We start from the raw sequence: 25,301 nt of genomic DNA, 5'->3' as shown, positions 1-25,301 counted from the left end.
TCGTGTCGCGTGAGCCGCCCCTCGCACCGCCGCCGCGTCCCCTCACGTAGCTAAACCCTCGTGTCCTGGATGCACCAACAGCCCTTTAAGGAGAGATAGAGATATATATATATTACACGCATATATATCTACGTTAAGAAAACCCACCCCAGGCACCTCCTCCGCGGTCAGGGCGTCCCCGGGGCGGGCGGGCGGGGGGCTGCACTGGGCGGCACCGTCCGTCCGTGTCTCTGTGAGTTGATGCCACGTTCATGTGTTGTTTTTTTTTATTTGTCGGGGTTTTTTTTTCGTTGTTTTTTAACCGTTTACAGGGAGGGAGCCGCGATGGCGGGAGGCTCCGGGCCCCGGGGGGGGAGGAGGGAGCGGCTGGGGGGGGGGAACGGGGGGTTTCTGCCTCCGCCGGGGGGCTGGGGGGGGGGAGCGGCGGGGGGGTGGTCCCGGTGCCGCGGGCCGGGGCCGGGGGGGGGAACCGGGGGCCGGCGGAGGCTGGGGGGGGGGCCGTGGCGGGCTCGGCTGTGACGCGCCGGCTCTTTCCTTGTCGTTTAAAAAAAAAAGTCCGTGGATCGTCGCCCGTGTCGGTGTCGTTTCTTTACCGCCGTTACCGGGGGGGGGGGGGAAGGGAGGAGGGGGGGGGTCTCGTTCTCCCACCGCCGCCCGGTGCGTTCCCCTCCCCCCCCCACGGTAGCACCGAGGCGCACGTGTCTCCCCCTCCGACACGCGCTTCCCTTCCGGCGCCGCTTGATGGCGTCAGCGGCGCCGCACTGTGACGTCCGCCGTCGCCTTCCCTATTGGGCGCGGTGAGGGTCACGTGGCGCCGCCCCCCCTTATCCCGCTCACGCGTCGCTGCGCGCGCGCCGGAAGCGGATCCCGCCGTGGCCTTGGTGACGAGACGCGGCGGGGCCGGGCCGGGCCGCGCCCCGGTAAGGGGGGGGGGCGGTGCCCCCCACCCACCCCAAATGTGTGGGGGGGTCGGTAACGGGGGAGGAGCCGTCCCGGTGCGGGGCTGGGGGGGGAGGGGAACCCGGTAACGGGGCTGAAGGGGTCCTGGGGCCGGGGAGGGGGGTCCTGGGGCTGGGGCAGGGCCCCGGTAACGGGGGCTGGAGGGATCCCGGTAGTCTGGGGGGGTTGGGGGGTCCTGGGGTTGGGGGGGGCTGGAAATGGGGGTCCCCTGGGTGTTGGGGGGGTCCCTGTGTCTGGGGGGGTCCCGGTATCTTGGGGCGGAGGATAAATTTTGGGGAGGATCCCGATACTGTGGGGTTGGGGGTGCTGGTTTTGGCGGGGGGGTCGATTTGGGGGTGATCCTGGTGTCATGAGGCCAGAGACCCCCCCCAGTTTGGGGAGGAGGGGTCCAATAACGGGCTCCCCCCCGCCCTGACATTCCTGTCCACTCCTTAGCCATGGAGGCGGCCGCTGCCAAGCGCCGCCCCGACCCCGACCCCGACCAGCAGGCGCAGGAATATGTCGCCCGGCTGCGGGGCCCCGCCGCCCCCCCAGCCCCCGCCGCCGCTGACACCGTCACGCCGCCAGTGAAGCCCCGAGCAGCGGCACCGCCCCCGCGGCCCCCCCCGGCGCTGCGGAGGTCCCCGGGGGCCGAGGGGGGCAGCAGCGGTGGCGGCAGTGGCAGCAGCGGGGGGCTGCTGGCGCTGCCGCTGGAGCTGCTGCTGCAGATCTGCTCCTACCTGGAGGCGCGGGTGGTGCTGGAGGTGCTGCCCCGCGTGTGCCGGGCGCTGGGCGACGTGGCCCGCGACGCCGTCACCTGGCGCATCCGCCTGCAGCGCCACCTCGACGACGCCTACCCCGTGCTCGAAGGTGGGTCCAGCGGTATGGGAGGAGGCAGGATGCCGGGGTCCCCTCCCAAAACCCCCCACCGACGTCCCCGTCCCCGCAGAGGAGGGCTTTAACTGGCCGGCCGCCTGCGTCGACCTGGAGGAGCACCTGCAGCGCTGGGCGGGCGACGGCAGCGCCATGGAGCACTTCTCCCTGGACGAGGGGCACTTCGCCTCCGTCGACTCCGTCCTCCTGCTGCAGGTGGGAGAGCGCCGGGCCCCCCCCCGAATCCTCCCCCCGCTTGGCTCGGCGCCGGGCTCACCGCCGCTCCTGCCGTGCTGTGCCTCGCAGGGGGGGACGCTCTGCATCTCGGGCTCCCGCGACCGCAACGTCAACGTGTGGGACCTGCGGCAGCTGGGCCGGGAGCCCGACAAGGTGCTGGTGAAGACGCTGGGCCTGGATCGCAACGGGACGCACAAGGTGGGAAGTCCCGGCTGCTCCCCACCCCGCCCTGCTCCGGGCCGCGTGCCTCCGCTTTCCTTCCCGGGAATTCGGCCGCCCGAGAGTAGTTCGGTCTCCTTTCTTCCAGGGCTGGGTCTGGTGTTTGGCCTCCAGGGACAACAAGGTGTGTTCGGGCTCGTGGGACAGCACGGTGAAGCTGTGGGACATGGAGGCCGAGGGGAAGCAGTTCGGGGAGATCAGGTAGCGCCCCGGGGGGAGCCGCGCGCTCCGGGAGGGGTATCCCGGCTCTCCGGGCTGAGCCCGGCCCCTCCGCTCCGTCCCTAGGGAGAAGGCGGCCGTGCTGTGCCTCTCCTACCGGCCCGACGTCCTCGTCACCGGCACCTACGACAAGACGGTGACGGTCTACGACCCGCGAGGTTGGTCCTGCTCGGGGGGGGGGGGGGGGGGGAGGATTTGGGGGGAGGCGTTTCCAGGTTCTCACGCCACTTCCGCAGCCGGCCAGACCCTGGTGAGGAGCCACAAGCCGCACGCCAGCGCCGTGCTGTCCCTCGCCGCCGACGACCGGCTCATCATCTCGGGCAGCGAGGACCGCACCCTCGTCGTCTTCGACCGCCGGGCCGACAGCATCCTCCAGCGGCTGCAGGTGGGGGGCCAGGGGTCGCAGCCGCGTCCGGGATGGGCCTGGGGGTGCCGAAGGATTCCCTCTCCCGGCTCTTCTTTTCTCTCCCAGCTGGAAAACTACCTGCTGTCCATGTCATACCAGGGGACGCAGCTGTGGGCGGGTGACAACCAGGGCCGTGTCTACGTCTTCGAGAACGGAGCCGGCAACTTCCAGCCCGTGCGGGTAGGGAATATCGGGCGCAGGGGTGTCTCCGGCGGTCCGGAGAGCTCCGGCTGAGCCCAGCCACGTTCCCGGCCTGGCTCGGATTCCTCCGGAGCGGGGCTGGGGCCTCCCGGGCGGCGGCGGAAGCGGTGCCGGGCTGGGGGACCTCACGCTCCGTTTTCGCCCCGCAGTACTTCAACGTGGGGCACCGCTCGCAGATCACGGGGCTCTGGCGCTCCCTGGGCTCCCTCTACACCACGTCCACCGACCGGACGCTGCGGGTGAGGGCTGCGCGCGGGCGAAGTCCGAGGGCTGGGAGCTCCCCCTCGATCCCTGCCCGCGACGGCGCGTGCCAACGGCTCCTTCCCTCTTTTCAGATACACATTCCTACGGACCCTCCTCGCACCATCTGCTCCCAGACGCACTACGACGTGTTCAACGGGGTAAGGGAGCGGCGCGGCCCCGCTCAGGGTCTTTCCTGTGAATGCGTGTGCGGACGCTCCCTCTCTTCCCTGCCTCCGCAGCTCTGTTCCTCCCCTCACGCCCCCTTCCCTGCTCTTTCCAGATCAGCGTGGAGGGCGACACGGTGGCCGCTGCCTCCGGGGCGCTCTCGGTGGAGGTGTGGCGGCTCCGGCGCTGACGAGCCACCGCGGACCGCGTGTGCACTGCCAAGGAGGGGCCGGCGGTGACCCTGCCAGGGCTCCCCGGGCCTCCGCTGGTCCCCTGCCACTTCCTGGGGGGCTGCAGCCTCGCTCTGCCGGATCCGGGGAGCCCTCTCCGTCCCCCGCCCGATCCCTCCGGGGGCGGAGGAGACGGGCCAGGCCTAGCAGGCCCTCGGTTGAGTTTGGAACCGCTGTTTTTGTTCGTTGGTTATTAAAAGGATTTGGCTGAACTGGAGCCGGTGCCGTAGCCGCGAGTCGCTCCGCGGGGTGTGGCGTGCCAGCGGGGGGACGTGGATTTGGGGAGAGGTGGGGGCAGGCTGGGGTGGAGGTGTGGGGTGAGGCAAGGGGACGAGGATTTGGGATGATGCTGGTCGGGGGAACGTGCATTTGGGGTGAGATTGGACAGGTTTGGGGCGCTGCAGAGGGTGGAGTTTGGCGGAAGGACCCTAGTATGGGAACGGCTCCGTAAACGAAAGTGTTTCGCTTCTGGATGTCTTCTGTCCCTTTGAGGCCGCCGTATGCGCGTCAGGATGGCGTCACCCGCGCATACGGCAGCGCGGCGCGCAGGAAGCAAGATGGCGGCGCGCAACCGTACAGAGCGGCGCGCAGGGAGCAAGATGGCGGCGTGCAGCGGTACGGCGCGGTACGGCGCGGCTCGGCGCCCGGGGATCAAGACGGCGGCGCGCATCCGTACGGCGCGGTACGGCGCGGAGCAAGATGGCAGCGCCCAGTCGGGCGGCGGCGGCGGCGGCGGCGTGATCGTGGGGAGCGAGCCGCGGGCCGCCGGGGCTGCCATGGCGGCGCCGGGACAGGCCCCCGCGGCGGCCCTGCAGGCCGTGCTGAAGCGGAGCGGGCGCCTCCCCACCGAGAGCCTCCCGGTGCGCGGCTACGACTTCGCCGGCGGCCCCGACCACGGCGCGCTGCTCCGCTCCTTCCGCACCACCGGCTTCCAGGCCACCAGCTTCGCGCAGGCCGTCGCCGAGATCCACCGCATGGTGAGCCGGACGCCTGGGCCCCTTTGCGGGGGACGGGGGGGTGCCGGACGCCTGGGCCCCCCCGGCGAGGCCTGACACCCCCCCCTCGCCGACGTGGCAGATCGCGGCGAAGCTGGAGCCGCTGAGCGAGGAGGAGCGGGACCGCGCCGGGCTCAACCCCTGGCCCCGGGCAACCTCGGGCTGCACCATCTTCCTGGGCTTCACCTCCAACCTCATCAGCTCCGGCGTCCGCGAGACCATCCGCTACCTGGTGCAGCACAACATGGTGCGGGGACACCGTGGGGACACCGCGCCCTGCGGGGAGGCCCCGGGGTCGTCCCCTCCCATCCATGGGGCGCCTCCGAGGTCCCTGGAAGGTCCCAGCCCGATCCCTGCGGTGGCTCCGGGGTTCCCGGCTTGTTTCCGGGAATGTCCCCAAAGTGCCAGTGCTGTCCCCAAGGTGTCCCCTGAGGTGCCCGCAGGGTCCCTAGGGGTTCCCAGCTCGGTTCTTGGGGTGTTCCCAGGGGCCCAGCCCTGGCCCTGGGGACCCTGTGGGGTCTCCGGGGGGTCCCAGCTCTCCCTTGGGGGTCCTTGAGGTCCCATCCCATTCCTAGGGGATTCTCAGGGGGTTCCTGAGGTCTCACTCAGGTCCTGGAGGGTCCCCAAATTCCCAGCCCCATCTCTGGGGGTTCCTGAGGTCCCAGCCCTGTCCCTGGGGAGTCCCAGGGGGTTCCCAAGGTTCCAACCCAGTTCCTAGGGGGTCTTGGGAGGTCCCCAAGGTCTCAGCCCCATCCCTAGGGGGATCCCAGGTGATCCCTGAGGTCCTAGCCCCATCCCTGGGGGGGATCCCCAAGGTGCCAGCCCTGACCCGTGCTCCCCCCTCCGCCTGGCGCAGGTGGACGTGCTGGTGACCACGGCTGGGGGGGTGGAGGAGGATCTCATCAAGTGCCTGGCGCCCACCTACGTGGGGGACTTCAACCTGCGGGGCCAGGACCTGCGCCAGCGCGGCATCAACAGGTACTGGCCGCCCGCGTCCCCTCCCAGACGCCTGGGTCCCCTCCGGGGCTGGGGGTCCCCGCTGAGCCCGTGACCTCGTCCCCAGGATCGGGAACCTGCTGGTGCCCAACGACAACTACTGCAAGTTTGAGGATTGGCTGACGCCCATCCTGGAGAAGATGGTGGACGAGCAGGACACGCAGGTGAGGGGCTCCCCGGACGCCTGGGTCCCCCCCCCGGGCTTGGGGGAGGGGAACAGGAGCCCGGACGCCTGGGTCCACGGGGCCCTGAGCGTCCCGATCCGGCAGGGCGTGAAGTGGACCCCGTCCAAGATGATCGCGCGCCTGGGCAAGGAGATCAACAACCCCGAGTCGGTCTATTACTGGGCGCAGAAGGTAGGCGGCGGTGGGGACGGTCGCTCGGGGCGTCGCCACATCCCCTCGGCGTCACCGTGTCCCCTCGGCGTCACCGCGCGCCCCTTTCCAGAACAACATCCCGGTGCTGAGCCCGGCGCTCACCGACGGCTCCCTGGGGGACATGATCTTCTTCCACTCCTACAAGCGCCCGGGGCTGGTGCTGGACATCGTGGAGGGTGAGTCCGGCCTCCTGGGGGGGGGCGGTGGGTGGGGGGGGGACGGGGACGTCCCCCCGGACGCCTGGGCTCTCTCACAGCCCTCTCTGCCCGCAGACCTGCGGCTCATTAACACCCAGGCCATCTTCGCCAAGAAGACGGGAATGATCATTTTGGGAGGAGGCCTGGTGAAGCACCACATCGCCAACGCCAACCTCATGGTGAGGAGGATTGGGGACAGCGTCGGGGGGGGGACGGGGACAGTGGGGGGGGGGGACAGGGTGGCCCCCCGGGGAGGCCCCGTCTCACCCCGTCTCCCTCCCCGCAGAGGAACGGGGCCGACTTCTCCGTCTACGTCAACACGGCGCAGGAGTTCGACGGCTCCGACTCGGGGGCGCGGCCGGACGAGGCTGTGTCCTGGGGCAAAATCCGGATGGACGCCACGCCGGTGAAAGTGGGTGCACGGGGTGGGGTGGGGGGGGGGCCCGGGGTGGGGTCTCCCCCCAATCCTGATCCCTTCTCCTGCTGCCCCCCCCCAGGTCTACGCTGACGCCTCCCTGGTCTTTCCGCTGCTGGTGGCAGAGACGTTCGCCCAGAAAGCCGATGCCTTCCGCGGGGAGACGCCGGGAGACTGAGCTGGTCGTGCCCCGGGGGGGGGGGACGCCTGAGCCCCCCCCCAGCTGCCTGAGCCCCCCCAGCACTGTGTGGGGACTCCCTGCATCCCTGTCCCCCCCCCGCAGGGTATGTCCAGGCGCTGCTTCCCGAGCGGAGCTGGGTTGAGCTGGCATCCGGTCGCTTTCTCCTGGGGTGCTTGGGGGGGTGGGGAGGGGGCTGGGGGGGCTGGGACCCCCCCATCTCCGTCCATCCCTGAACCCCTGCGCCAGCTCTTTCCTCGAGTTTTTTTGATGTTATTTATTGGATTGCGCGGGGGGGGGGAGGGGATCCAGGCGGCTCCGCACACTCCAATAAAGCACTGCAGCTTCTCCGTGATGTTTTATTCCTTATCGGGGGGGAGGAGGGGGGGGCACCCTGGGGGCTGCGCCGCCGCGGGGGCCGGATCCGGCACCCCCCCCCGGTTTTTTCCGGGCACGTCACGCCGGCGCGTCGCCCCCCTCCTCGAAGGTCTCCTCGCGCCAGAGCTGGAGCCGGCCCTCGGCGGCGGCCAGCAGGCAGGGCAGCGCGGGGTGGAAGGCGAGCGACTGCACCGCGCCGCGGCCCACGGCCAGGCTGAGCGCCAGCGAGCCCTGCGGGGGCCGAGGGAGGGGTGAGGGGGCGAGCGTGGCCCCCCCCCGCCCCCGGGGTGTTACGCACCCCGAAACGCCGCGGTTTTGGTTCCCCCCCCGCCCCGGCTCACCTCCACCAGGTCCCAGAAGTAAACCTTGCCGTCCTCGGAGGCGCTGCCCACGTGCGTGTCCTGCTCGCTCAGCACGCAGTCCAGCTTGTACGTGGTGCTGCGGTGGCCCGTGTACCTGCGGGGAGCGGGGTGAGGCCGGGGGGGGGGTGGGGGGCGCCCCACGGTGCCCCCCCCGCACCCCGGGCCCCGGGGAGGGGGCTCGTACTCGCCCAGCAGCTCGCCCGTGTCCTTGTCGAGCAGGCGCAGCGTGGAGTCGAGGCTGGCGGCCAGGACGCACTGCCCGTCCTTGCTGAAGCACACGCTGGTGATGGGGCCTGAAAGCAGCCGCGGGGTTGGCGGGAGCCCCCCAGGCGCGGGGGGGGGCGTTCCCACCCCCCCAAAAAACGTGCGTGTGGGGCATCACTCACTTCCCACATAGTCGGAGTAGAGCTGGCCCGCCCGGAGGTCGTAGCGCCGGACGCGGCCGTCCACGGAGCTGCGGAGAGGGAGGCGTCAGCGCGTGGGGGCCCCCCCCCTCGTGCCCCCACCCCGCGATGGTGGCCCCGTCCCTCACCCCGAGAGGAGCTCGTGGTCCGAGACCTTCACGCTGGAGACGCCGTCCTTGGCCTCATCCAGGACCTGCACGGGGTCTGGGCGGCGCGAGCGGCAATCCCAGCACCGCACGGTGGAGTCGATGGAGCCTGGCGGGAGGCGAGGGGGGGGGGGGTCAGGGGGGGCCCCCGCGTCGGCGAGGCACCGCCGGGACGTTTCCTTACCGGACACGATGACCGTGGCCTCCTCATTGAACTGGACGCAGCTCACCTTCTGCGGGGGGGGAGAGGGAGCGGGGCGTCACCCGCTCGGCCGGTGCCGCCGGCGCCCCGGCCCCTCCCCGTCCCCCCCGGCTCTCACCCCGGCGTGTCCCCGGAATTTGCGGACCACCTGGCCCGTGGCCACGTCCCAGAGCGCCACGGTCTTGTCGGCGCTGCAGGAGCAGAGCTGGCTGTTGTCGAAGGAGCTGGGGGGGAGCGGAGAGGCGGTGTGGGTTGGTGGGGTGGGGGGGGACGCGCCGTGCCCCCCCGCGGCCCCCCCGCGGCCCCTTCCTTACCCGGCGGCGTCCAGCACCTCGTAGCCGTGGCCGTGGTAGGTGCGCAGCAGGGTGCCCTTGTGCGGGTTCCAGAGCTTCAGGGACTTGTCGCTGCCGCAGGTCAGGCAGTAATTCCCGTCCACTGCCGAGGGGGCAGGACGGCGCTGGGAGAGGGGGGGGGGCCGGAGCCTGACCCCCCCCCTCACCCCGTGACCCCCCCCTGCCCCAGCACCCAAAGGCAGAAGCTCTGAACGAGCACCTCCTCCCCCCCCCCCCCGGGAAAGGACCCAGGAGTCCGGGATCTTCTCTGAGCGTCCCCACAGTGGGACAAGGAGTTGGGGTCTCCCTTCCCCTGCACCAAGGGTGGGGGCCGGGAGCCTGGACCCCCCCCCCCCCCGGGATGGAGCCGAGGATCCCGGTCCTCGGTACCCCCTCGCCGGGATGGTCACCGGGAGCCCAGTTCCAGTCCTCTCCTCCCCGGGATGGACCCCGGCCCTGGTTCCTCCTTCCCAGGATGGAGCCTCGTCCCGGTCCCCCCCGGGATGGAGCCTGATCCCTGTTCCCCCCCGCACTGGGGATGGACCCCGGCCCTGGTTCTCCCTCAGGATGGAACCCGGTCCCCCCCCGGGATGGAGCCCCGTACCTCCCGGGATAGAGCCCGGGCCCCGGTTCCCTCTCCTGGGATAGACCCCAGTCCCAATCCCCCTCCCGGGATGGAGCCCGGTCCCCGTTCCCCGCTCCCGGTTCCCTCTCCCGATATAGAGCCCCCTCCCCGGTTCCCTCTCCCGGGATAGAGCCCGGTCCCAATCCCCCTCCCGGGATGGAGCCCGGTCCCCGTTCCCCGCTCCCGGTTCCCTCTCCCGATATAGAGCCCCCTCCCCGGTTCCCTCTCCCGGGATAGAGCCCGGCCCCAATCCCCCTCCCGGGATGGAGCCCGGTCCCCGTTCCCCGCTCCCGGTTCCCTCTCCCGGGATGCACCCCGGTCCCAATCCCCTTCCCGGGATGTAGTCCGCTCCCCGTTCCCACGCGGGATGCAACCCGGTGCCCGTTCCCCCCCCCGGCAGGCAGGCAGCCCGGCCCCGGTCCCGGTCGCGGTGCCCTGCGGCCCATCCTCACCGTTGAAGCGGGCGGCGCGCACGGCGCCCTGCCCGCACTCGAGGCTGCGCACCCGGCGGCGCGGCAGCTCGGCGCGGCCGGGCCGCGGGCGGGGAAAGGCCATGGCCGGGCCCGGCACCGCCACCGCCGCCGCCGCCGCCGCCGCCCAGGAGCCTCTTCCGGCGGCGGCGGCGGAAGCGGCGCAGCATGGCGGACCCGCGGCGGCCGGCGCGGGTGGCCAGGTGAAGGGGGGGAGGGCGCCGGGGAGAGAGGGGGGGGGCGGCACCGGGGAAAGGGGGGGGGCACCGGCTCACGGCCACCCCCCCCCCCGCCAGGTACAAGCCGCCGGCCACGGAGACCAACCCGGCGCTGGAGGACCCCACGCCGGACTACATGAACCTGCTGGGCATGGTGTTCAGCATGTGCGGCCTCATGCTCAAGGTGCGCGGCGGGGGCCGGCGGCACCGCGGAGCACCGGGACAGGCACCGGCCGGGGTGCGAGAGGGCACCGGCCCGGGGGGCACCGGGGAGCCGGGACAGGGACCGGCTCGGGGTGGGAGAGGGCACAGGCCCAGGGGGGCACCGGGACAGGGACCGGCCTGGGGGCCATGGGGTGAGCGGGGGCACCAGGACCGATCCGGGAGGCACCGGGGAACCAGGACAGGGACCAACATGGGGGACGCGGGGCAGGTGGGGGCACCAGGACCGATCCGGGAGGCACCAGGGAACCAGGACAGGGACTGGCCTGGGGGGCACGGGGAGGACAAAGGCACCAGCACTGGCCCGCGAGGCACCGGGGACCTGGGACAGGGACTGGCCTGGGGTGGGCGAGGGCACTGGGACTGGGGATGGAGAAAAGGGACAGGCTCTAGGACGTGCCGGGGTGGGCGAAGGTTATGGGGCAACCAGGACCGGCCCTGGGGCGGATGAGGGTTATGGGGGGACCATGAGCAGACCTGAGGGGTTTTGGGGCGGCTGAGGGTTATGGGGGGACCGTGACCAGCCCTGGGGGGTTTGGGGTGGATGAGGGTTGTGGGGGGGCCGGGACTGGCTCTGGGGAGCATCAGGGTGAAGAAGCACCACGGGGGCTCAGGGACTGTACCCGGGGATGTCCGTGGGGACAGGAGGACCGTCCCTGGGGCGTCCCCACGCCCAACCGTACCCCTCCGCGCACAGCTGAAGTGGTGCGCCTGGATCGCCGTCTACTGCTCCTTCATCAGCTTCGCCAACTCCCGCAGCTCCGAGGACACCAAGCAGATGATGAGCAGCTTCATGTGAGCGCCGGGGATGAATCTGGGGATCGAGCTCCCTGGGAGGGGGAGGATACGAGGGAAGAGCGGGAAAAGCATCACGGTTTTGCCATGTTTTCCAAAGCCCAGGTTGATTTTCCCCCTTCTTTTCTCCCGCCAGGCTGTCCATCTCGGCCGTGGTGATGTCCTACCTGCAGAACCCCCAGCCCATGTCTCCTCCGTGGTGACGCTCTGTACCGGTGTCGGGTCGTAGCCCAGCTGAAAAAAATAAAGGAACAGCTCTTGGAGGGAGCTCGCTGGCTTTTGAAATGGCTCGTTCTGTTTTCCAGTGCGCGTGCATGTTTTTAACCCAATTAAGGCCACAGCGAGGGTACAGACTCTCGCAGGACGCCAGCAAACCCGTGCTCCGAGGCTCCTTTTTGGCCAAGGCAGGTGGAGCTCACGGAGCTCTCCAGGGCGTGAATTATGGCTCTGCCTGGTGTTCCCAGGAAGGCGAAAGAGCCCCACTGGCAGAAGGATTAGCTGCTGCGCGTGTTCGACGCCGTCCCTAGGTCAGGAGGCTGCGAGGACACGTGCCTGGAGCTGCTGCATCGGGGAGAGGGGAGGCAGGGGGCTGCCACCCGGTTGCTCCCCCAGGGTTGGCAGCTGGAATGGTCGGAGCAGCGCCAAGGGAGCCAGTGGGACGCCCAGGATGCCCAAGACGGTGTGTTTTGGGCGGTAGGTGAAGGTGGCGGAGGGGTACAAGGGCTGCGTCCAGCCGGGGTTGAGGGGGACCATGGCAGGGGGGAACCCGGGGGGCTGAGAGGGGCTCAGGGCTGCTTGGGGCAGCTGTGGGGGGCCGAGGGGGAGACGATGAGGTGGTTGGGGGCGGCCATGGGGGAGATGGCATGGGGGCTGAGGGTGGACATAGCCCGGCTCCCCTCAGCCCGCCGCGGCGCGAGCGCCTCTGTGAGGAAAAGCCTCGCGCCTCCCGCCACACCGCTGCTCGACGCCCCATTGGAGGAGAGCGCTCGCCCCTCTCACTCTCTCCGCCAATCACGTGTGGGAGGGGGGCGGGATTCTGAGAGCTGCTACCGGTCATTGGCTACCGAGCGTTTTTCCCACCGCGGGGAGGGGGGCGTTTCCAACGTTCGTCTCCCGTGGTAACGCGGGCGTGACTCGCGCTGTCAATCATGGGCGATGCTTCTTCTTAATTGGTGAGCGTCCTTATGTCACCGCCCCTGCCGCGCGCTCCGCTTCATGGGATAGGCGAGCCGCCCTGTCATTTCTACACGGTCTTCCCGCCTCCTGCGCGCTGCAACCAATCAGAGCTCGGGGGGGCGTTTTTATCGGCGAGGCCGCGGCTGCTGCCCCGCCCCTCACCGTGGATTGGCTCCCGGTTGCGGGGAGGGGCGGGGGGGGAACCCTCGTGTCACGTGAGCGGGCGGTCACATGACCGCGGTCGCGAGCGGCATGGCGGTGCCCGGGGCGGCGGCGCTGGTGCTGCTGCTGCTGGGGGAGGCGGCGGCTGCCGCCGCGGCCGCGGGGTGCGGGTACCAGGTGGGAGCGGGGGAAACGGGGGCTGGCGGCACTGGGAGGGACTGGGGAAGCTGGGAGAGACTGGAGAAACTGGGACTGGGAGGGACCGGGGGGACTGGGAGAGACTGGGGAAACTGGGGCTGGCGGTACTGGGAGGAACTGGGGGGGCTGGGGGAGAACTGGGAAAGAGGCTGGAGGTACTAGGGAAACGGGGAGTGGCAGCACTGGGAGGAACTGGGAGAGAGAGGCTGGGGTTACTGGGGAATCTGTGGCTGAGAGAGACTGGAGACACTGGGAGGGACTGGGGGGAACTGTGACTGGGGAGCTCGGAGGAGGAGACTGGGAGGGACTGGGGACACTGGGAGCATCCGAGGGAAACTAGAAGTGGGGGCACTGGGTGAGAGTGGGAGAAAGGGGGAAGCTAAAACCAGAAAGAACTGGAGGGAACTGGGAGAAATTGGAGGGGACTGGGAGGAACTGGGACTGGGAGAGACTGGGGTGGGATTGGAAGAGCTGAGAGAGGCTGGGAGAGCAAGATGGAGTGGAAATAACTGGGAGAACTGGGGTGATACTGGGGGAGGAAGAGAAGGGATGTGGGGTGGGGGGACCCTGGGGGTGGAGGGAGAGGATGGGGTGACTGGGGGGGGATATTGGGGTGGCTGGGGGGATACTGGGGAGCTGGGGGGGGTTGTCCAGGGGCCGGCAGGGAGGAGACGGCCAGAGTCCAGGGCGGCGCCGGGGCTCGCAGCCGGGCAGTGACCGGTCACGCGTTCGGGCTCTTGCGTCTCCCTTCCGCCTCCCCCGCCGCAGAGGGCCCAGGTGTCCTGGCCAGCCCCTTCCTTCCTCCCCCCCCCACCCGGCTCTCTCTGGGCAGAGGGCCCAGGCGTCCTGCCCCCCCATCTCGCTGGGGGGGGGGGCTGTTTTTGAGCAGCTGTTGGTACTATTTCACCCGCAACCCCACGACGTCCAGGCCTGGCTTCCTCCGGAAACGAGGCTGCTGCCATCCTTCCTCCTCCCCGAGCGCGGTTCAGCCCCGCGGCCCCGTTTCACTCCTGTTTGACGGGGGGGGGGGGACAAGGGGGGGGGGAAAGGGGGCCGGGGGAGCCCGCCCTGACGCCCGGGCGCTCCCGCAGTCGTGCCCCGCCACGCGGCCCGGCCTGCTCAACGTGCACCTCGTGGCCCACACGCACAACGACGTGGGCTGGCTGAAGACGGTGGAGCAGTACTTCTACGGAGGTGCGTCGTCCCCGCCGCCTCGGGTGGCCTCGGCACGGCTCTGCCCTCGTCCCCGGGGAACGGGGGGGGGGGGGGTGACGTCCCCCAAGGCCGCCCGGGAGACTGCAGGGACGGCGGTGACGTCCCCCAAGGCCGCCGTGGGGGTGGAGGGGACACGCGGCAAGGCCAGCGCAGGGACGGAGGCGACGCCTCCGAGGCCGCCGTGGGGGTGGAGGGGACGTCGGGGATGAAGCTGGCGGCCCCCTGGGGTGGTGCCGGGACCCCGCCGTCCCATGTCCTCCCTGGGACGGCGTTGTGACCTATTTTCCTCCCCGAACGATGCTGAGACCCTCACGTCTCCTCCAGATGTTGCCATGATGTTGTGTCCCCCCCCAGATGTTGCTGTGATCCCTGTCCTCTCCATGTCCCTCAGATGTCTCCTGTCCCCCCTCTGGATGTTGCCATCACCCCCACATTCCCCTGGATGTCCCCTGTGTCCCCCTGTATGTTGCTGTGACCCCCGTGTCGCCTGTGTCCTGTGTCACTCTCCAGATGTTGCCATGACCCTGTGTCCCTATGGGATGCTGCTGTGACCCCTGTCCCCTCCCGATGTCTTCTGTGTCCCCCTTGGGTGTTGATGTGACCCTATGTCCCCCTTGGACATTGCTGTGACCCCCATCTTCCCCACGTCCCCCTGGATGTCTCCTGTGTCCCCCCCGGACGTTGCTGTGACCCCCGTCCCCCTTGTGTCCCCCCCATGTCCCCCCAGGTGTTGCCATGACCCTGTGTCCCCCCTGGCCGTCACTGTGACCCCCCGTCCCCCCGGCTGTCACCATGACCCCGTGTCCCCCCCCCCCGGTGCCGCCCCCAGCCCGGAACGAGCTGCAGCATGCGGGGGTGCAGTACATCCTGGACTCGGTGGTGGCCCAGCTGGCGGCCGACCCCGCCAAGCGCTTCGTCTACGCCGAGGTGGCCTTCCTGGCCCGCTGGTGGCGGCAGCAGGACGAGGCCACGCGCCAGCTCGTGCGCCAGCTCGTCGACCAGGGTACGGCGACGCGGGGACGTGGCACGGGGGGGGTTTGTCCCTGGCGTGGGCGAGGGAGGGACGCGTGGGGCATCCCCAGAGGGGGCTGGGGGGACGTGGGCATTGGGGACACACAGGGATGTGGTGGGGGGACATGGGGTGCTCTTGGAGGGATGCACAGGGACATGGGGGGGGACAGAGAGACATGGGGTGCTCCTATGGGGACATGGGCACTGGGGACACACAGAAACATGGCGGGGGGACAGGGGGACATGGGGTGCTCCTGTGGGGACGTGGGCATTGGGGACACACAGGGACGTGGTGGGGGGAACATGGGGTGCTCCAGAGGGGACCAGGGTGTCCCTGGGGGGACGTGGGCATTGGGGACACACAGGGACATGGTGGGGGGACATGGGGTGCTCCCGAGGGGACTGGGGTGTCCCTGCAGGGACACGGGCATTGGGGACACACAGGGACATGGTGGGGACAGCGGGACACAGGGTGCTCCTGAGGGTGTCCCTGGGGGACGTGGGCATTGGGATGCCCAGGGACATGGTGGAGGGGACAGGGGGACATGGGGTGCTCCTGTGGGGACACGGGCATTGGGGACACACAGGGACATGGTGGAGGGGACAGGGGAACATGGGGTGCTCCTGTGGGGACATGGGCATTGGGGACACATGGGTAGGTGGCAGGGAGGACAGGGGGACGTGACCATCAGGGACACACAGGGACATGACAGAGGGACGCAGGGTGCTCCTGAGGGTGTCCCTGTGGGGACACGGGCATTGGGGACACGCAGGGAGGACCGAGGTGCCTCTGCAGGGCCTGGGGGACATGGGGGCGCCCCGTGACATTGGGGGACACCCAGGGGACACACGGTGGCGCTGGGGGACCGAGGCGTCCCTGGAGGCTCTGGGGCGCCGCGGGGGGATGCGGGGAGGTCACGGGCTGCCCCGCCGCGTCCCCGTCCCCGTCGCCGTCCCCCCCGCAGGGCGCCTGGAGTTCGTGCTGGGCGGCTGGTGCATGAACGACGAGGCGGCCGCCCACTACGGCCCCGTCATCGAGCAGCTGGCGCTGGGGCGCCGCTTCCTGCGCCGCACCTTCGGGGGCTGCGCGAGGCCCCGCGTGGCCTGGCAGATCGACCCCTTCGGGCACGCGCGCGAGCAGGCCGCCCTCTTCGCCCAGGTGAGCCGGGCCGGGCCGGGCCCCGCGGCGAGGGCGAGGGCGCCCCGCGGCCCCCCTGACCCCCCGCTCCCCGGGACCCCCGCAGATGGGCTACGACGGGCTCTTCGTGGGGCGCGTGGACCAGCAGGACAAGGCGGCGCGGCAGCGGCTCCGCGACATGGAGCTGCTCTGGAGGGCCAGCGGCAGCCTGCAGCCGCCCGCCGCCGACCTCTTCACCGGTGCGACGGGGCCCTCGGGCGCCCCCCGGCCCGGCCCCCGGCCCCTCCCGGCGGTGGCCCGGCCCCGCTGGCCCTTCTTGGGTCCTGCCCGGGGCTGGCACCGTCCCCTGGGGCCCTTCCTGGCTTTCCCGTCTTCTCATCTGCTGTCCCCAAGGCTGCCCTCGTTCTCTGGCTGCCCCCATCCCTGTCCCCAGGCCAGTTCCCTTGTCCCTAGGCTGTTCCCCATCCCTTGTCCCCAGGCCAGTTCCCCTGTCCCCAATCCTGTTCCCAGGCTAGTTCCCTTGTCCCTAGGCTGTTCCCCATCCCTGTCCCCAGGCCAGTTCCCTTGTCCTCAGGCTGGTCCCCATCCCTGTCCCCAGGCCAGTTCCCCTGTCCCCGTCCCTGTCCCCAGGCCAGTTCCCTTGTCCCCAACCCTGTCCCCATCCCTGTCCCCAGGCCAATTCCCTTGTTTCCCGGCTGTTCCCCATCCCTTGTCCCCATCCCTTGACCCCAGGCCAGTTCCCTTGTCCCCATCCCTTGTCCCCAGGCCAGTTCCCCTGTCCCCATCCCCAGGCTGGTCCCCATCCCTGTCCCCAGGCCAGTTCCCCTGTCCCCAACCCTGTCCCCGTCCCTGTCCCCAGGCATCCTCCCCGATGTCTACAACCCCCCGTCCGGTTTCTGCTGGGACCAGCTCTGCTCTGACCCCCCCGTGGTGGACGGGGACAGCGAGGAGAACAATGTGGACACCATCGTCACCACCTTCCTGGGGATCGCAGCCGACCAGGTGAGCAGCCCCGGACGCCTGGGCCCTTCCCCGGGCCTCGGGGTGCCCGGACGCCTGGGCTCTGGGCCCGGGGGTGCTAACCGGTCCCTCCCCAGGCCAAGCAGTACCGCACCAACCACATCATCATGACGATGGGCTCCGACTTCCAGTACGAGAACGCCAACCTGTGGTTCAAGAACATGGACAAGCTGATCGCCCACGTCAACGCCCGGGTGAGCGGGGTCCCCCGTGTCACCTCCCGTCCCCTGGGCCTCCCCCGATGTCCCGTCCCCCCTCTGCTCCATCCCCGACAGCTCACCCCATGCCCGTCTTCTCCAGCAAGCCAACGGCAGCCGCGTCCACGTGCTCTACTCCACCCCGTCCTGCTACCTGTGGGAGCTGCACCGGGCCAACCTGTCCTGGTGAGGTCGGGGACGGAGAGGGAGCCCAGGCGTCCGGGGGGCCCCTGGGGAGAGAGGAGCGGGCGGGCACGGACACGGCCTGAGTGTCCCGCAGGTCCCTGAAGACGGACGACTTCTTCCCCTACGCCGACGGTCCCCACCAGTTCTGGACGGGGTATTTCACCAGCCGGCCGGCCTTCAAGCGCTATGAGCGGCTCAGCAACAACTTCCTGCAGGTGGGTCGGGGTCCCGGCCCCGCGGCGCGGCCCGGACGCCTGGGCCCCTCTTCCTGACGTTCCCTTCCCCACCCGGCAGATCTGCAACCAGCTGGAGGCCGTGACGGGGCCGGCGGCACGGGAAGGGCCCTACGGGTCTGGGGACGGCTCCGTGCTCCGTAAGTGCCGGCGCTCGAAGCGCCCGCAGGCCCCTCCGCGCCGCCCTGACACCCCTCCGCCCCCCCGGCAGGCGAAGCCGTGGCCGTGGCCCAGCACCACGACGCCGTGACCGGGACGGAGAAGCAGCACGTGGCCAACGACTATGCCAAGCAGCTGGCCGCGGGGTGGGAGGCCTGCCAGGTGAGGGTCCTGCGGCCGGTTCGGGGGGCGAGACGGCGTTTGGGGGGGGCAAGCGGGTGGCCAGGACTGTGACCGGCGTCTGGGGACAAAACCAGTGGCCGGGGCATTGCCTGGGGGACAAGCTGGTGGCTGCATGACCGTGGCCAGAGGATGAGAGCCAGGGACAAGCCCGTGACTGCGGCCACGGTCTGGGGGACAGAGGGACGAACCGATGTCCGTGGCCCCGGCTGCTTCTGGCCTCGTTTGCCGCCCCTCGTTACGGCACGGCCGAGGTGACGGGGCTGCGCCGCGACCGTCCCTTGCTCCCCGCAGGTCCTCGTCGCCAACGCCCTGGCCAGCATCAGCGGCATCAAGGAGAACTTCATCTTCTGCAACGCCCTCAACGTCAGCACGTGTCCCCTGACGGAGGCGGCCGGCCACGTAAGGACCTCGGCGCCGGGGGCTGCGGCCGCGTTCGGGGGGGGAGAACTGGGGCGGAGGGGTTGTTGGGGGGGGCCGCGAGGCTGACGCAGCGCATCCGTCTGTCTCCTCCAGTTCATCGTGATCCTCTACAACCCCCTGGGCCGCCGCGTCTCCTGGCCCGTGCGGCTGCCGGTGAACGGGGTGTCCTATGCGGTGACGGACCCCCAGGGCCAGCCCGTGCCCAGCGAGGTGAGCCGAGACCCGTCCCCCGGGCTGCCCCCGGCCTCGCGACCCCCCCTCTGACGCCTCCCTGCCCCCCTCCCCAGGTCGTCCCCGTCTCCCGCTTCACCCGCCGGCTGCGGCGGGACCGAGGCAACGCCACGCGGGAGCTCATCTTCCAGGCCTCGGCGCCCGCCGTGGGCTTCAGCACCTTCACGGTCTCCCAGCTGGGCCGCGGGGACCCCCACGCGCGCCTGGCCCGGCCCCCGGTGTCCCTGCGGGCCCGGGAGATCCAGAACGAGGTACGGCCCTGCTGGGGAGGGACGCGGCCCCCAGGGAGGTGCGGGCTGGGCTCCGGGTCTTTCCCCGTGCGATGGTGGGTCCCAGAGGCTGGAGCCGGTCCCTTGGGCTTTTGCCAGTGTCTCGCCCCAAAACGCTGGGGAGAAAAACCATCAGTGTTGCTCCACCAGCGGAGCTGCGCCTCCGTGGCCCAGTTAAACCAGTTCTGGGGTGATTGGGCAAGCGGGAGGCCCTGGGAAGGGGTTGTCCAAGGGTTGAGCGGGGATGGGGGAGCTGGAAGCAACGGGAGAGAGATGCTCGACCCAGCGCCGTGTCCTCCCCGCAGCACGTCCGGGTGCTGTTCGACCCCCTCACCGGGCACCTCAAGGAGATCCAGAACCTGGACAAGAGCATCTCGCTGCCCGTCTTCCAGAGCTTCTACTGGTGGGTGCCAGCAGGGCCCCGGACGCCTGGCTTCCCGGCGCTAGGGCCCTCCCCACGGCGCGTGCTCCTCTCGCCCAGGTACAACGCGAGCACCGGGAATGAGGAGAATCCCCAGGCCTCGGGCGCCTACATCTTCCGGCCCAACCGGTCCGAGCCCTTCCCCGTCTCCGGCTCCAAGCAGGTCCCCACGTACCTGGTGAAGGTGGGCCGCGGGGCCGGGGGGCGTCCCCGGGGGTGTCCCCGGGACGGTGGCCCTGACGCCCCGCGTGTCCCTCGCAGAACGCCCTGGTGCAGGAGGTCTACCAGAACTTCTCCTCGTGGTGCTCCCAGGTGGTGCGTCTCTACGCGGGGCAGCCCTTCGTGGAGCTGGAGTGGACCGTGGGGCCCATCCCCGTGGCGTGAGTTCGGGGAGCCGCTCGGAGCCGCCGGGAGCCGCCCCGGCAGCCCGGCTCACCTCTCGCCGCCTCTCAGGGATGGCTGGGGCAAGGAGATCATCAGCCGCTTCGAGACCACGCTGCAGACAAACGCCCGCTTCTACACCGACTCCAACGGGCGGCAGATCCTGGAGCGCAGGTCGGGGAGGTCCCAGGGCCGTGTGTGGGGGCGGCGCGGGCGTTTGGCACGGTGACACCCCCCCATATTTGGGCTCTACCTTGTCCCCTAGGCGCGACTACCGTCCCACGTGGAACCTGAGCCAGACGGAGCCGGTCGCGGGGAATTACTACCCTGTGAACAGCCGCATCTACATCAAGGCACTGGCCTCAGGGTGGTAGCAGGGGGGGCACCGCGGGCTGAGCCCGGGGCAGAGCTCGTCTCACGCATGGCCCTGTCCTCCTTGCTCTAGGACAAGAAGTTCCAGCTGACGGTGCTGACGGACCGGTCGCAGGGCGGCAGCAGCATCATCGATGGCTCCCTGGAGCTCATGGTGAGGAGGGGACAAGCGCGGTGGTCCCCGAGTTGGGGACAAACTGGGATTTTAACCGCCTCCCCCAACGACTCCAGGTCCATCGGCGGCTCCTGTACGACGACGCGCGGGGCGTGGGGGAGCCGCTGCAGGAGTCCGGGGCCGACAACAAGGGGCTGGTGGTGCGCGGCCGCCACCTCGTCCTCCTCGACACGGTGGAGTCGGCGGCCGACCAGCACCGGCCGCTGGCCCAGCAGGAGTTCATGGCGCCCTACGTGGTGCTGGCGCCCGGCGGGGGCTCATCCTACCGCCACGGCCAGCCCAGCCTCCAGCAGGTGACGCGGGGACGGGGACGGGGCCGTCCCCGTGCCTGGGGACGGGGGGGGGGGGGGATGGTGCCACCTCGCTGACCCTCTTCCCCTGCAGTTCTCCGCGCTGCGGCGGGAGCTGCCGCCCAACGTCCACCTCCTCACGCTGGCACCCTGGGACCCCGGCACCGTCCTGCTCCGGCTCGAGCACCAGTTTGAGAAGGGCGAGAGCGCCAACGGCTCCCAGCCCGTCACCCTGGACCTCCTGGTGAGCCGCCGCCGGCCGGGATGGGGAACTGTCCCTCCCATCCCAATCTCCTGGGGGAGCAGAAGAGCCCCAAGGCTCTGTCTGCTCGGGGCTGGGGGAGAGATCTGGCCCAAGTCTCCCAGATCCCGGAGGTCTGGTGAGCCGGAGCCGCTAGCAGGAATAGTGGGAAAGGGTAAGAGGCAGCTGCTGACGTGATTTTCTCCCTCTCCTAGAACCTCTTCTCGGCCTTCACCATCACCTCGCTGCAGGAGATGAACCTGGCAGCTGACCAGCAGCGCGACGCCGTGACCCGCCTGGTCTGGAACTTGGCCGAAGGTATCCGGGGACTGTGGGGGATTCCGGGAAGGACCATGGGGGGGCGCCGGGGGTCCTGCGGTCTCCCCCTCACCCCTTCCGCTCTTGTCCCAGGTCCGGTACGGCCCCAGCCGGCCCCCAAGCTGGACCCCAAGAGCGTCACGCTGCAGCCCATGGAGATCAGGACGTTCCTGGCCACGGTGCAGCACGCAGAGCCTGGAGCCGGCCCAGCGGGGCTGTGACGGGACCCACGGCTCGACCGGGGAAGCTCCGTGCTCCCCTCGCATGTGTGTTAATAAACAGGAGACTTTGCCGCGGGCACGGTTTAATCGGAGCAAGAGGCGGCATCAGGGCGGGGGAGCATCCGGCGCCGCGGCCGCCTCCTCGTGCGAATAGCAGCACTGGGCGCCCAAGGAGCAGGTTCCCTGGGGGGGAGCAGATGGGTGAGGCGCGGATACCTGGAGGAAGCCGGCTCCGATGCCCCGGAGCTGGCCGGGAGCCGCGCCGGAGCAGTTTTGCCGCGTGCCGGAGCTGCCCCCCGTTCCCTGCCCCGGAACCCACCTCCTTGAAGCGTTTGCAGGGGAAGTTTTTCAGGCTGGTGCCGTCGTCTGACCGCTCCGTCCGCTTGTTCTGGTGTCGCTTCCGCTTCTCCTGGAGGGAGGGAGAGATGCCACCCCTGACGGGGGGAGGCCACGGCGTGAGGATGGTGCCCTGCGGGGCAGGGAAAGGCCCCCCCTCGGCACCCGGAGCCAGGATCCCCCCGGGGGGGTCCTTGTCTGCCCCACTGGAGAAAAACAAGGGGAAGCGCTTTGGTCTCCCTTGTTTGAGATGGTTTGAGAGCGGATGCTGGAAGCCCAACCGCAGTATTAGACACCCGAGAAGCCCCCCCTCCCCCCCCCCCCAGCTGCCCTTACCCCGCTTTGGCCCTGGCTTTGGGCCCCCAAAAGGCTTCGGGGTTTTCGGGGAAGCGCTTCAGGCCCCGTTTGCGGGAGCTGGGGTTGGCGTCGTCGCGGAGGGCGAAGGAGGCCTGGAGGCTGCGGAGGGGGAGACGGGGGGGGCAGTTGGGGGGGGCCGCAGGGACCCCCCTGGGCTGCACAGGGAGGGGGCAGCGGGGACCCCCCCACCCAGCCCCAGCTGTTACGTGGGCTCCACGGCGAGGATGCGGGAAGCCGGGCTGGTCTCCGCGAGCCGCTCGCGCTTCACGGGGTGGATCTTGGCCTGCGGGAGACGGGGATGGCGGAGGGGGGACACGCATTGAGCGCAGCCCCGGGGTCCCCGAGCCACCCCCCCCTTCCTCCTGCTCCTCCTCCTCCTCCTCCTCCTCACCCAGCACCGCATGATGTCCCAGAGCACGGCGGGCGGCGCGTCTGTCTTGACGGCGTTCTTGCAGGCGTGGGACAGCGAGACCCGGTAGCCGGCGTGCAGCAGGGCCGACCTGGGGGGGGGCAGAGCCGCGGGACGGCGGCGTTTCGGGGCGCCCGAGCGGCAGGATTTTTGGGGTGCCCGGGGGGGGTCGGGGTGGCCCTACCTGAACTGCAGCAGGGAGGGGGTGTTGCAGTGGATGGTGCCGCTGAGGCTGTCGAGGGTGTAGTAGAGGGGGACGTCGCCGAGCTCCTGCCGCCGGCGCGCGGGGAGAGGGAGGGCCGGAGTCAGCGCCAGCTGCCCCGAATCGGGGGCGCGGACGGGCTCGGCCCTGCCCTGAGCTGGGGAGAGCTGGCTCCCGCCCCCGTATCCATCCTGGAGGCGCCACTCCCATCCCCAGGATGCTGGAGCCAGCCCCGTCTCCATCCCCAGGATGCTGGAGCCGGCCCTGTCCTCATCCCTGGGATGCCAGAGCTGGCCCTGGCCCCATCCCCAGGATGCTGGAGCCAGCCCCTGTCCCCAGGATGATGGAGCTGGCCCCGTCCTCATCCCTGGGATGCCAGAGCTGGCCCTGGCCCTGGCCCTGGGATGCTGGAGCCAGCCCCATCCCTGTCCCCATTCCTGGGATGCTGGAGCCAGCCCTGTCCTCATCCCTGGGATGCCAGAGCTGGCCCCGGCCCCGTCCCCGGGATGCTGGAGCCAGCCCCCATCCCTGTCCCCATTCCTGGGATGCTGGAGCCAGCCCTGTCCTCATCCCTGGGATGCCAGAGCTGGCCCTGGCCCCGTCCCCGGGATGCTGGAGCCAGCCCCAGGATGATGGAGCTGGCCCCATCCCCAGGATGCCAGAGCCGGCCCCGTCCCCATCTCTGGGATGCTGGAGTTGGCTCCATCCCCATCCCTGGGACACTGGAGTCATCCCCATTCCTGGGATGCTGGAGCAGGCCCTGTCCCCATCCCTGGGATGCCGGAGCCGGCTCCGGGATGCCGTCCCCATGCCAGTACCTCGGTGACGACGCTGAGCATTCCGCGGATGCGCTCCTCGGTCCGGAAGCGCCCGGGGCTGCTCTCCAGCGCCGCCAGCACCCGCTGCACGAAGGCCAGGTCGTGCAGGGGCTCTGCCCACATGGGGCCCCCCAGCTGCGGGGCGACGAGGAGGGGGCGGATCAGAGCCGGCGGCGGCGGCGGCGGGACGCGGAGGGGACACGGAGCGGGGACGCGGACCCACCTGGTGCCGCTGCTGGCAGAACTCGCAGGAAGAACCCACGGGCGGCCCCGTGGCGGCCCCGTACTTGAAGCTGGAAGGGGGGGAAGCGGAGGGAGGGGGGGGGTCAGGGCCACCTGCGGTTGGGGACACCGCGGACACCCCCCCGGAGCCGTGCCGTACCCGGTGCCGTGGCTCGTGGCCTTGCCGAGGCGCTGGAGGTGGTGGGTGCCGCAGCCCACGCAGTGGTACACCAGCGCCTGCTTGCTGCCGGGAGAAAGGGGGGGGCAGCGTCAGGGAGGACAGCGGGACGTCCCGGCGGTGTCCCCGCCTGCGTCCCCCCCCCGCCACCCCCTCACCTGGCCGAGGCTTTGACCTTCGCCTGCCCCGTGAAGACCCGCACGAAGACGCGGATGTAGAAGTCGGCGCTGACCGAGAGCAGGGGCACGATGAAGCGCTGGTAGCAGTTGGCCCGCAGGTCCAGGCTGTGCAGGATGATCCGAAGGGCCTGGCGAGGAGGGACGAGCGGGACCCCCCACCCTGGTGTCACGAGCGTGGCGGTCTCAGCCCTTTCACAGCGGGGGACGATAGGGAGACTCACCATCTCGTGGCAGAACTTGCCCTTGAGGGAGACGGCGCCGTACTTGCTGTAACACGTCTCCGCGCTGTTCCCTGCCATCACGCCCATGTCGGTGCAGGTGACGCAGAGCAGCCCTGGCGAGGAGGAGGAGGAGGAAGAGGGGATGAAGGGGTGCTTCCCGGGGGACCCAGGCGTCCGGGCCACCCCCAGACCGGCCGCCGCTCACCGCCTTCGCTCACGGCCTGCACCGCGGCATCCAGGAAGGGCGCGGGGCTGCCGTAGGGGTCCAGGTCGATGACGTCGAAGAGCTCCCTGTCCACCTTGCTCTGGTACATCAGCATCCTGGGGGGGGGGACAGGAGTGGGGACGTGGTGGACGCGGACCCACCTGGTGCCCGCCGGGGGTCCTGGAGTGATGGGGACCCCAAACTGGGGGGCTCAGAGCCACCCTGGCGGGGGGACAGGGGGTCCCGGAGCAACGGGGACCCCAAACTGGGGGGCTCAGAGCCACCCTGGGGGGGGACAGGGGGTCCTGGAGCAACGGGGACCCTAAACCAGGGGCCAAGAGCCACCCCGGTTCTCAAATCCCACAAAAACCAGTGCCAAACCCCGCCCTGCCCCAGTAGGGACTGGGAGGGACTGGCGGGGTCCCTCCGGCGCCAGCCCCATCCCGGGCCGCAGCAGGGCGAGGGGAGGTGACGTTCCCCTGGGACTGCCGCTGGGAGACCCCCGGGGCGGGGGGGGGGGACACTGGGACCAGTTTGGGCCCCCCCAGTACGCGGGGGGAAGCTGGAGCAAGGCCACCAGGGTGTCCCAGGGCAGCCCAAAAAGCGGCAAAGCCGGGAGAGGGGGTGGGATAAATCCCAGCATCCGGCTGCCGGAAGGAGGATGCGGGAGGCCGTTCCCGGCCGGAGCAGCGGCCGGCGACTCACCTGGCATCGGCCAGGCTGGGAGCCACCAGGTGCCCGACGCCATTGAAGGCCACGTTCCTGGCCATGAGCTCCACCGCCCGGGCCGAGAAGTCGTTGGCCACCACGGCCCGGAGCCCTGGCACCTCCCGGGCAAAGCGGATGGAGCGGAGGCCGGAGGCGGCTAAGCCTTCCAGCACCCGGAGCCCTCCCTGCGGGAAGAGGGGGCCGG

General features: G+C 70.4%; 6 protein-coding genes across 9 annotated transcripts; 4 read left to right on the top strand and 2 right to left on the bottom strand.

Annotated features, from left to right (window-relative positions):
• The first annotated feature begins 844 nt into the window (after positions 1–844).
• FBXW9 (F-box and WD repeat domain containing 9) lies at positions 845–3,949 on the top strand. The gene is made up of 11 exons (XM_067314563.1): positions 845–920; positions 1,396–1,809; positions 1,889–2,028; positions 2,119–2,247; positions 2,357–2,469; positions 2,554–2,645; positions 2,724–2,872; positions 2,960–3,073; positions 3,244–3,333; positions 3,430–3,495; positions 3,618–3,949. Exons 2-11 carry the CDS (start codon positions 1,398–1,400, stop codon positions 3,690–3,692), a joined length of 1,380 nt encoding a protein of 459 aa, XP_067170664.1. The 5' UTR covers positions 845–920; positions 1,396–1,397; the 3' UTR covers positions 3,693–3,949.
• A 144-nt stretch (positions 3,950–4,093) lies between these two features.
• Positions 4,094–6,936, top strand: DHPS (deoxyhypusine synthase). Its single transcript, XM_067314562.1, has 9 exons — positions 4,094–4,709; positions 4,810–4,974; positions 5,584–5,705; positions 5,791–5,887; positions 5,993–6,079; positions 6,171–6,276; positions 6,373–6,476; positions 6,584–6,709; positions 6,795–6,936. Exons 1-9 carry the CDS (start codon positions 4,233–4,235, stop codon positions 6,888–6,890), a joined length of 1,380 nt encoding a protein of 459 aa, XP_067170663.1. The 5' UTR covers positions 4,094–4,232; the 3' UTR covers positions 6,891–6,936.
• A 299-nt stretch (positions 6,937–7,235) lies between these two features.
• On the bottom strand, positions 7,236–9,979 carry WDR83 (WD repeat domain 83). Of its 3 annotated transcripts, none has more exons than XM_067314572.1 (9): positions 9,792–9,979; positions 8,697–8,786; positions 8,501–8,606; positions 8,365–8,413; positions 8,163–8,289; positions 8,017–8,084; positions 7,815–7,923; positions 7,610–7,724; positions 7,236–7,499 (listed from the first exon to the last, which is right to left on the bottom strand). In XM_067314572.1, exons 1-9 carry the CDS (start codon positions 9,977–9,979, stop codon positions 7,347–7,349), a joined length of 1,005 nt encoding a protein of 334 aa, XP_067170673.1. In that variant the 3' UTR covers positions 7,236–7,346. The 3 variants fall into 3 exon arrangements, with proteins under 3 accessions (XP_067170673.1, XP_067170674.1, XP_067170672.1); XM_067314573.1 differs by having other exon boundaries at positions 8,697–8,817; positions 9,792–9,950; XM_067314571.1 differs by having other exon boundaries at positions 8,411–8,606; positions 8,697–8,817.
• WDR83OS (WD repeat domain 83 opposite strand) lies at positions 9,942–11,329 on the top strand. Its single transcript, XM_067314577.1, has 4 exons — positions 9,942–10,012; positions 10,106–10,211; positions 10,947–11,044; positions 11,181–11,329. Exons 1-4 carry the CDS (start codon positions 9,978–9,980, stop codon positions 11,245–11,247), a joined length of 306 nt encoding a protein of 101 aa, XP_067170678.1. The 5' UTR covers positions 9,942–9,977; the 3' UTR covers positions 11,248–11,329.
• Positions 11,330–12,455: 1,126 nt separating this feature from the next.
• Positions 12,456–21,332, top strand: MAN2B1 (mannosidase alpha class 2B member 1). Its single transcript, XM_067314557.1, has 24 exons — positions 12,456–12,559; positions 13,672–13,774; positions 14,625–14,798; positions 15,772–15,965; positions 16,051–16,183; positions 16,804–16,946; positions 17,042–17,158; positions 17,265–17,347; positions 17,442–17,562; positions 17,642–17,720; positions 17,792–17,901; positions 18,214–18,321; positions 18,436–18,552; positions 18,630–18,824; positions 19,148–19,245; positions 19,324–19,447; positions 19,525–19,643; positions 19,717–19,818; positions 19,910–19,997; positions 20,090–20,170; positions 20,248–20,484; positions 20,576–20,725; positions 20,938–21,040; positions 21,134–21,332. Exons 1-24 carry the CDS (start codon positions 12,473–12,475, stop codon positions 21,259–21,261), a joined length of 2,994 nt encoding a protein of 997 aa, XP_067170658.1. The 5' UTR covers positions 12,456–12,472; the 3' UTR covers positions 21,262–21,332.
• On the bottom strand, positions 21,328–25,239 carry LOC106498059 (tRNA (guanine(26)-N(2))-dimethyltransferase). 2 transcript variants are annotated; one of them, XM_067314566.1, is made up of 13 exons: positions 25,094–25,239; positions 24,389–24,504; positions 24,184–24,296; positions 23,942–24,090; positions 23,766–23,849; positions 23,607–23,676; positions 23,384–23,518; positions 22,548–22,633; positions 22,346–22,454; positions 22,161–22,237; positions 21,934–22,053; positions 21,581–21,695; positions 21,328–21,444 (listed from the first exon to the last, which is right to left on the bottom strand). In XM_067314566.1, exons 1-13 carry the CDS (start codon positions 25,156–25,158, stop codon positions 21,367–21,369), a joined length of 1,317 nt encoding a protein of 438 aa, XP_067170667.1. In that variant the 5' UTR covers positions 25,159–25,239; the 3' UTR covers positions 21,328–21,366. The 2 variants fall into 2 exon arrangements, with proteins under 2 accessions (XP_067170667.1, XP_067170668.1); XM_067314567.1 differs by having other exon boundaries at positions 21,581–21,670.
• Positions 25,240–25,301: the final 62 nt, after the last annotated feature.

This window comes from Apteryx mantelli, chromosome 36 (genome assembly GCF_036417845.1).
Source record: "Apteryx mantelli isolate bAptMan1 chromosome 36, bAptMan1.hap1, whole genome shotgun sequence".
NCBI lineage: Eukaryota > Metazoa > Chordata > Aves > Apterygiformes > Apterygidae > Apteryx > Apteryx mantelli.
The sequence above is the reverse complement of the archived record's forward strand: the minus strand, read 5'-3'. Positions and strand labels throughout refer to the sequence as shown.

Coding starts and splice junctions, on each gene's coding strand:
- FBXW9 (XM_067314563.1), top strand. CDS start 1,398: ATGGAGGCGGCCGCTGCCAAGCGCCGCCCCGACCCCGACCCCGACCAG. Junction 2,470..2,553: donor AAGCAGTTCGGGGAGATCAG/GTAGCGCCCCGG, acceptor CTCCGTCCCTAG/GGAGAAGGCGGCCGTGCTGT. Junction 3,334..3,429: donor CCACCGACCGGACGCTGCGG/GTGAGGGCTGCG, acceptor CCCTCTTTTCAG/ATACACATTCCTACGGACCC.
- DHPS (XM_067314562.1), top strand. CDS start 4,233: ATGCGCGTCAGGATGGCGTCACCCGCGCATACGGCAGCGCGGCGCGCA. Junction 4,975..5,583: donor ACCTGGTGCAGCACAACATG/GTGCGGGGACAC, acceptor CGCCTGGCGCAG/GTGGACGTGCTGGTGACCAC. Junction 5,888..5,992: donor TGGACGAGCAGGACACGCAG/GTGAGGGGCTCC, acceptor CCGATCCGGCAG/GGCGTGAAGTGGACCCCGTC.
- WDR83OS (XM_067314577.1), top strand. CDS start 9,978: ATGGCGGACCCGCGGCGGCCGGCGCGGGTGGCCAG. Junction 10,013..10,105: donor CGGCCGGCGCGGGTGGCCAG/GTGAAGGGGGGG, acceptor CCCCCCCGCCAG/GTACAAGCCGCCGGCCACGG. Junction 11,045..11,180: donor CAGATGATGAGCAGCTTCAT/GTGAGCGCCGGG, acceptor TTCTCCCGCCAG/GCTGTCCATCTCGGCCGTGG.
- WDR83 (XM_067314571.1), bottom strand. CDS start 9,979: ATGCTGCGCCGCTTCCGCCGCCGCCGCCGGAAGAGGCTCCTGGGCGGC. Junction 8,607..8,696: donor GAGGTGCTGGACGCCGCCGG/GTAAGGAAGGGG, acceptor GCTCCCCCCCAG/CTCCTTCGACAACAGCCAGC. Junction 8,085..8,162: donor GACCACGAGCTCCTCTCGGG/GTGAGGGACGGG, acceptor CCCTCTCCGCAG/CTCCGTGGACGGCCGCGTCC.
- MAN2B1 (XM_067314557.1), top strand. CDS start 12,473: ATGGCGGTGCCCGGGGCGGCGGCGCTGGTGCTGCTGCTGCTGGGGGAG. Junction 17,159..17,264: donor TCGCCCACGTCAACGCCCGG/GTGAGCGGGGTC, acceptor CGTCTTCTCCAG/CAAGCCAACGGCAGCCGCGT. Junction 20,726..20,937: donor CCGTCACCCTGGACCTCCTG/GTGAGCCGCCGC, acceptor TCCCTCTCCTAG/AACCTCTTCTCGGCCTTCAC.
- LOC106498059 (XM_067314566.1), bottom strand. CDS start 25,158: ATGGCCAGGAACGTGGCCTTCAATGGCGTCGGGCACCTGGTGGCTCCC. Junction 23,850..23,941: donor AAGGTCAAAGCCTCGGCCAG/GTGAGGGGGTGG, acceptor TTCTCCCGGCAG/CAAGCAGGCGCTGGTGTACC. Junction 22,054..22,160: donor ATCCTCGCCGTGGAGCCCAC/GTAACAGCTGGG, acceptor CCCCCTCCGCAG/CCTCCAGGCCTCCTTCGCCC.